Raw genomic sequence first — 10,076 nt, 5'->3', positions numbered from 1 at the left:
GGATGCTGCCACAGGGGAGGAGGAGGACGATGGGCTGTGAACCCTGTCCTGGGGGGTGATGGCAGAAAGATCAGAGCTGGTACCAGATGCCACCAGGCACCTGCGTTGGAGCCAACTGGCTGCACGACCGCGGGGGTCTGGAGCATCCCCCCTCTCCGCAGAGCCCACTCCCCCGCTGCCAGCCTCGGAGGGAGCCCGGCACAAGCATCGCTCACTATCTGAGGAACAGGGTCAGGTTTGCCTCCCTCTGAGCCCTTTTTTCCCGGCGAGGGGAGCTGGATTTCACCCCATGTCCCAGCCCAGCCTTACCCAAGCAAGCACTGACTGCGGTGGGCACCCTTGGGTGCAGGGCAGCCCCCAAACCCCGGGGTGTGGAGGAGCGGCCCGTGGGCTGGGAAACAGCCCTTTCTCTGCAACTCCAGATCTGTAAAAATCCTGCCTGTGTGAAATTTCACTTTTTTTAAGCATCTTCCAGCTTTAGCTGTTAAAAATAACCAGGGCTGAAGGCTGGAGAACATGAAAGCATCTGGAAAACAACGACCAGAAGCACTGTGCCGGCGGCACCGCCATCCCTTCCCTCTCCCAACTGACACTTTTCCATGTGTATTATTTTTTTTTCCTGCTATAAATGTCCTTGCACGGACCCCAGCTGGGATGTGCTGGAGCAGCAGCTCCTCAGCGTGGGGAAGGCAGCGTAGGCACATGTCCTGTCTGGGACAGCCACTAGACGGCAAATCCAGCCTGTGGAAAGATCTGGGCTGTGAGAGGGGAGGTTGCGGTGCCCAGGGCAGCCCAGACGCTCAGAGCCTGGTCTCTGCTGTCGGGATTCCTCAGACACGTTTCGTGCAGTTGCAGAAAGGGCTTTATTCGTCGGTACGATCTCTACAGTTCATGCGTCGGTGATAGCACAGGTTTTTTTGGGTTTTTGTTTCTATAGTGTTAGCATGCAGTTAAAATGCGGAGGGTCGGGATGGACTCCTTCAGCTTCGCGGGTCACCCCCAAAGCTCAGCTGCCCCTTTGGTTCTCAAACTGAACCGTCCAAGGCACCGAGTTGGGTGGTTTTGGCGAGCTCAGACGTGCTGCGGGTGCACGTGTCACTGTGATTTTTGTTGTTTTTTTTTTTAAATGGGAGACCCCAATTACCTGGGCAGGGAGGGAGCTCAGAGCCAAGCTGGCGGGTGGGATGGAGCTGGGCGTGCGGGGGCTCCCCAGGCAGCCAGGGGTGACAGCACCAGGAACTGCCCCATCCCTCGCCCCCTGTCCAGAGGTGTGGGAGGAAGGTGTGAGACCCCCTCGGCCACGGTCCCCGAGCAGGCTGCTGCTCAGGGTGTTTCTCTCTGAGCTCAGCAGCAGCAGGAAAGGTTCCTCTCCTTTATCGCTGGAGCAGGAGGCTGGTGGAAGGGGGAAAAATAGAGGGGGAAGAGTGGGTTTGCTCTTCCCCATCCTAGACTGAGGGATGCTGGCAGCCAGGGAATCTTTAACCCTTCACTCGTGTAGCTCCCACCCTCCCAGATGCTCCTCCCAGTGCTCGCTGGCACCTGGCCCAGGGCGAGTCCTTTTAGATCTGCTGGTTCTGTGGGACCCACACCTGAAACTCTCCCCACTGGGCTCAGCTGCTCAGGGCCATGTGTCAGAGGTGGGATGAGCTCTCCCCTGTCCCCGCTGCATCCCACCCAAACTGGGGGAGAAGGGGAATGGGGGTGCAGCGTTTGGGGGGGTGGCTGCAGTGGGGTCAGAGGGGGAGCAGTGCTGGGACCCTGCGTGGCCAGAGAGCTGGGAAGGGGGAGCATTTGGGGACAAACGGCTCCTGCCCACCCATACGGGCTGGTGTTGGGATACCCTTATTGCACTAGTGCGGAAGCCAAGTCAAACTGTCAAGCTGCATTAAAACGGGAGCGAGTGTCTCCCCAGGAACGGGGGAGCCAAGTCCTGAGGATGGGGAGGGGCCTGGGGGGGCGCCGGGTTAGATCTCGATGATGGTGGCACGTCGCAGGCAGAGCGGGGCGTCGGGGGGCACCGCGTTTCGCTTGATCTCGTTCCCGTCGAGCCGCAGGACCTGGAGCCTGGAGTAGTTCATGACGTCCACCACGGTGCAGAAGCTGCTGATGGAGAACTCTGCGGGGGGGAGAGGAGATGGAGAGCTGAGCACTGGCCCCGGCTCTGACCTGTGTCATGGGACCGATGTGACAAGTGTCAAGGGGGGCTGCTCTGGAGATGGGGCTGAGGGTACCGACCTTGGAGAGCTGGTTTATGTTAAGGTGGGCAGGAAAAAAATGAAAGCACCCCCAAATCACCGATTATTCCTGCAAATTTGGACTTGACACTCTGCCATCTTAACTAAAAGGGTAAGTGGTGCTCCCAGCTGCAGCCAGAAGGAGCCCGTGAGTTGGTGCCCATTCGAGGGTTTGGCAGCGGTGCCAGTGCTGCCCTCGCTGTCTCTGCCCAGCCCGGCTGGAGCGTGTGGAGGGAAAAGCCGGGTGGAGTCAGATGAAAAACATTTTTATTGGGACTTGCCTTTGCAGCCTCTTTTGTGAAGCTTCACACGCTGCAGCCTCCAGCCCCTGGCTCCCCCTGCCCAGGCAGCGTGTCCGGGAGGGGGGACATCCCTATCCCCATCCCATTCCTGCACCATCCCCTCTCCGGTCACCTTTGGATGGAGGGAGAAGACAGAACAAACTCCAAATATTTTGTGCAGGATTTGGGGGAGAAGCCACCGACTAGAGGGCAGCAAAGCTCCAGGCCGGGATGCTGCTGGGGAAGGCAGCGGGGTGCTGGGGGACCCCCGCACCCCCAGACCGGGGGCTCGGGGGGCTGCGAGCCCCGCGGTGTGCGAGCGGGGACCTCCCGGGGTGGCTGGAGGGGCACGACCCCGGCCCTGATGTCCCATGGGGTGGGATGTGGCCCCCCCAAAGCGGTTGGTGCTGCACACCTGGACCCGCAGCCCCTCGCTCCTGGGGATGCGCTAAAGGTTCAGTGGCAAAACCTGCAGCTGGAGGAGAAACTGCTGCGAAGCCCCAACAGCCCCGTGGTGGTTTCGTGGCATTTGTGGACAGACGTGAGCAGCTACAGCTTTGGAAAGCAAACATCTGTGAATCTGTTCTTGGTTTTGTGTTTCTGTCGGTTCCTGAGTACGGGGTCCTGTGGTTCCTCTGCAACAGCTCCTGGCTGCACTGACGGCGTCCCCCTCCCCATCCCAGGCTTGCTCAGGAGGGTCCTGCCCTCGGGGTCTGGCAGGTGAGAGGAGCAAGCCTGGATTTTTCCAGGAGGTTGCTTGTTTTCGTTTTTTTTTCCTAGCTTATTTTTATAAATAGCAGCCCCAGAACAATCTGTTCCTTTTATTTATTTGTGTATTAAGTGGAGTGAATTTTAGTCCTGGCAGAAGATGCTGCGTCGATGGCTTTAATAACTAAGAGCTCCCGTCTGTCCCAGCCCCAGCAAGGATGTGCCCCTTGGATGCAGACACAACCCTGGGGGGGCTTTGGGGCCGTGGGCTCTGCCAGTGCCCTGGCAGGTGGGCAGAAGGGGCTGGAGAAAGGGGCTGTGCTGGTCCTGAGCGCTGCAGACCGCAGGGTACGTCCCTGTCCCCTGCGTTAGCGCTGGCCAGGGTGATGCGTGTTCCCACCTGCAGTGACTGTGGGGACCCTCCACCTCTTTCTGCTCTGTCCGTAGTCCCCTCCCCAGGTTAGTGCATCAGCTCCTACGCACAACTGGTTTCTGGCATCTCTAACCAGAGGATGCTCAGGCTGCTGATAAACGCTCAGTAAAACCAGTGCAATGGCTCTGTGGATCACACAGGAGCGCTCAGAGCTGGGAGCCTCTCCGCCCCAGGTGTGTTGGGACACAATGGGCCCCATTCCTGCCTTGCTGAGGGCCAAATAGAAGTCTCCTAAATTCCAGCTTCCTGCTCAAACCATTACCCCAGAGGGAGGCACAGGTTCTGCGTCCCCATCTCCCCACCCCTCTCTTGCACCACCATCCCCTGCACCACCGCGCTTTGGTTGACGTGTTTCTGCTCACCGTTGATTTGGTTCCCTTGAAGGTAGAGGTTCTCGAGGTTGGTGTTGACCCGGGGGATCTTCTGGAGCCTGTTGTAAGAGAGGTCCAGCTCGAGGATGCTGCTGCTGTTGAAAGTGTTGGTAGAGAGACCTTGATTTGTCAGGCTGTTGTGGGACATCCGTACATAGAGCAGCTTGGGAGAGACCTTGAAATAGTCATCAGGGATGGTGTTGATGTAGTTGTACTCTAGGTAGAGCTGTTCCAAAGCCATTGGGAGCCCATCAGGGACTTTCCTGAGGTGGTTGTAGCTCAGATCAGCAAGGATCAAGGACTTGAGCTCTTTGAGGGATGCTCCCATCTCAAAAATGTAGTTGTGGCTGAGGTACAGGGCTGTGAGGTTCTCCAGACCCTCCAGAGCGTTGGAGGGGACCTTGGAGATCTGATTGTAAGACAAGTGGAGCTCTCTCAGGGACCGGGGCAAGGGGCTGGGCATCTTGGTTAGGTTGTTGTTGTTCATGTACAACCTCTCTAGGTTTTTGAGCTTGGCAAAGACCCTCTTGCCCATCTTCTCGCTGGTGATCTGGTTGTTGTGCAGCGCGAGCCATTCCAGCTCTGTGGCATTGTCAAAAGCCCCCTCTTGGATGGCAGTGATCTGGTTGTTCTGGAAGTAGACGTATTTCATCCGGGAAGGCACAAAGGGCAGGTACCTCAGGTTACGGGTGTCACAGTACATGGCTGACGAGAAGTTAGGGGGGCAGTCACACTCTTGGGGACATTGCCAGGAAGAGGCTTGCTGAGGTTCAGGGCCGGGCTCTGCCTCCGTGTCTGGAGCTGGGAGGTAAGAGTACACGTAAGGGGTGTTCTCATCCTCGTAGTAGGGCATGTAGTTATAGGAGGACATACGGGACTGCCGCATGTAGTATTGTAACCAAGCCAGGTCTTCTTCTTCATTGTACTGGCCCAGGGAGGCTCCGCAGAGCCCAGCGATGATCAGGACGGTGGCCCAATGCATGGTGCTGATGCTGGAGGGACCTGGGTGGGGGAGAAATGGGGAGGAAACCATCAGCAGTGTCAGGCCTGGTGTAAGGGCTGGAGGCAGGCGAGCTGCGTCCTGTGGCCTGGGAAGCCAGCGGGGTGGGATGTGGTTGCAGCCCTGTGTGGGGTTGGTGGCACTTGGCTGGAGAACCAGGGGACCTGAGTGAATCCTACCCAAAAAAATATGGCCTTGTTTGCAGTTACCTGATCTTCCCCCTTTTCACCTCAAGCCTGCTAGAAACCTCCATCCCAGTGGGTATTTGCTTGCAAACTCTTTACTTGTGGGTATTTCTGTTACAACTGAGTAGAGGATGGAGATCACAGAATCAATGAGGTTGGAAGAGCCCTCTGGGATCATTGAGTCCAACCATTGCCCTGACACCACCATGGCAACTAGACCATGGCACTAAGTGCCATGTCCAGTCTTTTCCTAAACCCCTCCAGAGATGGTGACTCCACCACCTCCCTGGGCAGCCCCTTCCAATGGCTAATGACCCTTGCTGAGAAGAAATGCTTCCTGATGTCCAACCTGAACCTCCCCTGGTGAAGCCAGGGGCACATGGTCCAAATTTGTGTAGGGTCGCCCAGCTCTGCTCCCAGGTGCCTGGGGTCTGCCTGCGCTGGCTCTGCACGGGAGGGAGGAAGGGCTCTGGCCGGGTGGAGGAGAGTGGTAGCTGCAAGAACAGGTTGATGGAGCTCAAGGCATGTTTCGATGGAGCTATATTTATGCTACGCTCGCTGACGACATGATTCGCTGTGGGCTTCATCCAGCTCTCCCTTCCCCCACAGAAGCGCAGGATGCTCTCGCTGCACGGGACTGATGTAAATCCTGGTAAACAAGTTCTGGCTTATTGTTTGAAATGAAACCACTTTCAAGCTTAGATTTTTTCCCAAGCTCAGCCCCAACTCAAAAAGGGGCAGCACCCGCCAGCCCCTCATGGCCAGGGAGAGCGGGAGCCATCCCCAGAGCGGGTGCTTGGACCCTGCTTGTGAAGTTCACCCTGCCAAGGGCTGACATCCAGAGGAGAGCAGGGCTGAGGGCTCGGAGCAAGGCAAACCTGTCCCTGAGCCCATCGGCATGGCGTGGGCTTCGCAGCCGCCCCGTGCCGTGCCCAGGCACACCGCGGTGCTGGCGGCAGGAGGGGTCCAGCATCATCCAGTTCATCCCGACTCCTCGTCTCGGGGCTGAACGAGAGGCCTGGAGCAAGGCAGCTTGAACTGCCTCCAGGAACGGGGCCGGGCTGTTCGGAGGGGGAGCGGAGTCCCTCCTGCCTGCTGGCTCCCGTATACGTGGCTGGGAGCGCGGAGCCGTGGGGCGGCTGGTGCGTCCCTGCCAGCTCCGCTCCGGCAGCCGCCAGCGTCCCTCCTCGCCATGCCAGGGGTGGCCGTGGGGTTGACCCACGAAGCCTCGCCATGTCCCCACCCCGCAGCGAGGAGGGCAATGGCTCGCCCGGCAGACAAAGAGGGCACAGTTCGCTGTGGGGCCGCTGCCACCGAGGCACCCTCAAGGCTGGGGGGAAAGGGGTGTTGAGGCGGCGGTGGGCAGGCATGGCTCCCCGGCTTCCTCCTCCTCTCCCTCCTTGCCCCTTCGCGTGCAGCCGAGGGGCAGGCGAGACGTGGTCCTCCGGGATACTGTGTGCGACGGGGGAGCTTGGCAGTCGCAGAGGAGTTTCTCCTCCTCCTCCCTCCTGCTCCAGGGCACTCTGCCTGCTGAAATACCAGAGCCGCCCTGCTCCGCGCAGGGGCTTCTCCACCCATGCAGAGCCCCTTGGCAGCCCCTTCCCAAGGGGGCCCCTCTGTGCGGGGCAGGACCGATCCATGGGGTCCCTCCACCTTTCCCAGTGCCCCCCTTTGACATACCAATAACCCCAGAGCCTGTCCTCAGCAGACACCCCTGCCCCCTGCTTCATTTGAAGGTTGCTTCTCCCCTCCCCAGTGGGCTTCAGCCCTGGTTTTGGGGTGGGGTCTGAGCCGAGCGTGCCGGCCACGAGATCCGTGTCATCTCCTGGTGCCCCCACTCCTGTGCCAGCAGCTGCCAGGCTAATGGGGTCAGCTCCTCACCCCGAGAGGGAGCAGGGTTTAGAGCAAGGGGCTTCATGGTCTGTGGCCATCCATGAACTTGGCCCATCGCTGCTGTGCCGGGCATGAAACCAGCTCCCCCTTCCCCTGCGCCCCGGCAGACGGGACGGGCAGAGCGGTGCCGGGCAGGGGGTTGGTGGCTGTAGGTGTCCAGCTCGCAGGCAAGGAGCTGCCAGAGGGATAAGAGCCGTGGGCAGCAGGAGAGGGCTTCCCGGCTTGGCAGCGCTGGCATTCAAGCTGTGCCACCCGTGTCGCTGGCGTGTGCTTCGCATGGCAGCCGCCCGCCCGCCGAGGCGAGGGTATGGAAATCAGGCTTCAAAAAAAAAAATCATAATAAATATAGAGAAGGACTTACCGAGCTGAGAGCCTCCTGCCCAAAGCCTCGCTGCTCTGCTCCGGGATCGCCCGTGTGTCAAGCAGCATGGGAGTGTGTCTCCCGATTCGCAAAGGCTGGTGCCCGCCCTAGATCCCAGATCAAATATTGTGCTTGCAGGTCACGGGCTCGGCAGGTTTTTTTGGGGAGTGACCTCCCAGCAGCAGCCAGTTTGCAGGAGAGACTGAAGAGACCCTAAAGCTGCCTGGCGTTATAAATAACCTGCTTTTTCTTTCCTCCCTCTCTCTCTCTCTCTCTCTCCCGTCTTTTCTCATAGGAGTGTTGGCACTTCTCAGGCTTTCTCTGTTTAACGAGTTAGTGGAATCGGGGATGTTGTTTTTAAACGGGCTGTTGTTAGGTCTCCTGTGTTTCTCATCAGAAAGCACTGAGGAGGCCTCTGGCCAGATTAAAAAATATCTGATTTTGAGGTGCTGAAGATGTGTTTCTTAGGGGGAAGCGAGAAAGTATCTTTAACTTTTGCAGTACCAGGGAAAGAGACGTTAGTGCCTGCTCCGACTGCAGCCTGGGCTTCTTCCCCAGGAAGCCTCAGTCCTGCTATTAAATATTTAGGATAAACATTTCCATGAACGATAAGGCTGCAGCATCCAAGGTAAATAAATTGCCTACCAAAGGGCCACTGTGGCAGCAGGAATTTGTCTTCAGCTTGGCAGGAGAGAGGTGCCAAGCTGGCATTTCTGCAGGCTGTGCCCATCTGCCCGGGATAGGGGTGTCCCCCCCCGAGGCTGACCCAGGGATGGGGCAGGGGAGCGTGTGCTGAGGGTGACCCACATTTGGGCAGAGACTCGAGAGCTTGCAGCTCTCCCTGCCACGAGGCTCGTCGCCTCCCAGAGCCAGCCTTGCCCTGGGGGGGTCCTGCAAAGTGGGGGAGCGGCGGGTGCTGTCCCAGCCCCCCCAGCCCCCATCCTGGCTCTCTGTGCCCTTCAGCTTTGGGGACAGCTCTTCCAGGGCTGTCGAAGCATTTCCTCCAGCGAGGAAAGGAAAGGAGGAGCCCCGACCGCCCATCGCTATCCCGTGCCGGCTCCAGCAGCACGTCTAGGTCCTCCCAGGAGCCTGGAACTACTTAGTGAAGCTCAGCAGGTGCCAGACTCCCTCCAGGCTTGCTTTTTCCTTGCTTTCCATCAAAATTTCCCAGCTAAAACATCCTCTTCCCCTGGGGAACCTTGGTCCTTATCGCTCTGAGGTCTTTGTTGTAAGGAGGAAGAATGTGCGGGGCGGTTGGCGGCTGGGGTTGTGAGGGACACGCTGTACAGTGGGGACTTTGCCAGCAAGCCGGTCTGTTTGGGAAGGAAGAGTGTGCCTGGAAAGCACAGCTCGCTGCACCGCAGCGCGGGGCTGGGATCTGCGAGGGGAGAGAGGATTCAGAGAAAGCCTTGCCTTCGAGTGGGAAAAAGAGGACACAGGGGTAGCGCTGCCTAAAAGGAGGTAAAACCCTAGGAAAGAAGGGTGGGGGCTTTCATTCAGCTGGTAGCATCTCTTCTTCCCCATCGAGCGTTGCCAGGGCAGCTTGCTATGGTACGAGGCAGCTGGAGGGCTCTCATCATGGGCAGGGAGGGGGTCCGAGGCTCTGGGCTGATGCGAAGGATGACCCCGCTTGGAGGGATTTGTTCCTGCTGCCAGGGAGCTCCGTTCCAGGGAGAATGGTGGGGAGGGTGGTGGCAGCCAGTAACATCTGCTGCTCGGCGCTCGGATGGTGTCAACCAACGTCACATCTCTGGCAGCTCGAGGTGTCCCGGTGGCCAAGAGCTCGGAGGCTTTCGCAGGGCTTGGATGTTTTTCTGGAAAAGCAAATTGTCCCCAGCTAGGTTAGATAAGGAGGGTGGCCCCTCTGCCTTCCTGGAGTTAAAAATACTCATGACTCAGGACGTGCACCCTTTGAGGGAGGCTGTCCCGCAGCACCCGCTGGCGTTGGGCACCCGCTGTGGGTGCCAGGGGCTGGTGGCCCTTGGGGGATGCTGAGGAGCCCTCCCTGCATGAGCTGGCTCCCAATGGTGCCATTCCCCATGGCCACATCCCCTTTTCCCAGCCTAAATCAGAAAATAATTACATGTTTAAGCTCAGTTTGTGTGTTCCCCACAGTGACCAGGACTTTCTGTCTAATCTCATCCTGACCAGCTTAGGACTACCTCAGGGAAGTGAAAATTTACTGTCTGAAGGACCACATATGTCTTTTTTTTTCTCCACCCAACCTTGACATCTCATGGTCCAGGTCACCAGCATCTCCTGAGCCACTAGCGGGGCTCTCTTGCTTGGTCTGTTTGCCTGGCGTGAGGTGGGTGTTGATAAGACCTCGGTGCTACTGCTCATTCCAGGCCAGTGCCAAACAGCTCTTCTTGGTTCCCAAGTGACTTCCATGAAACTTTTTCAACATCTCCTCCTACAAACCGCTCTTCCCTGTTGCTGATGGTTCAAAGCAAGCCGTGAACTGGTGACAGGAGCTGGGAACAGGCTGTGCTGCTCGCTCCAAGCCAACAGTCCCTATCGCTGCATAATCTCATCTGGAGCCGTTACTCCAACGGTCGCAGTCTGCATCTCATCAGGGCCAGACAGATGCCTGTATCGGTTTGCTTTGGG

At 58.3% G+C, this 10,076-nt stretch overlaps 1 protein-coding gene across 1 annotated transcript; it reads right to left on the bottom strand.

The window, feature by feature from the left end:
• Window positions 1-850: 850 nt before the first annotated feature.
• Window positions 851-7,797, bottom strand: FMOD (fibromodulin). Its single transcript, XM_068419329.1, has 3 exons — window positions 7,467-7,797; window positions 4,019-5,029; window positions 851-2,116 (listed from the first exon to the last, which is right to left on the bottom strand). The coding sequence occupies exons 2-3, from the start codon at window positions 5,007-5,009 to the stop codon at window positions 1,965-1,967; spliced, it is 1,143 nt and encodes a 380-aa protein (XP_068275430.1). The 5' UTR covers window positions 5,010-5,029; window positions 7,467-7,797; the 3' UTR covers window positions 851-1,964.
• Between the last annotated feature and the right edge of the window lie 2,279 nt (window positions 7,798-10,076).

The sequence above is a fragment of the Nyctibius grandis genome, chromosome 27 (genome assembly GCF_013368605.1).
Source record: "Nyctibius grandis isolate bNycGra1 chromosome 27, bNycGra1.pri, whole genome shotgun sequence".
Taxonomy (NCBI): Eukaryota; Metazoa; Chordata; class Aves; order Nyctibiiformes; family Nyctibiidae; genus Nyctibius; species Nyctibius grandis.
This window is presented reverse-complemented; position numbering and strand designations above follow the sequence as displayed.

Coding starts and splice junctions, on each gene's coding strand:
- FMOD (XM_068419329.1), bottom strand. CDS start 5,009: ATGCATTGGGCCACCGTCCTGATCATCGCTGGGCTCTGCGGAGCCTCC. Junction 2,117..4,018: donor TCAAGGGAACCAAATCAACG/GTGAGCAGAAAC, acceptor TCCCCCCCGCAG/AGTTCTCCATCAGCAGCTTC.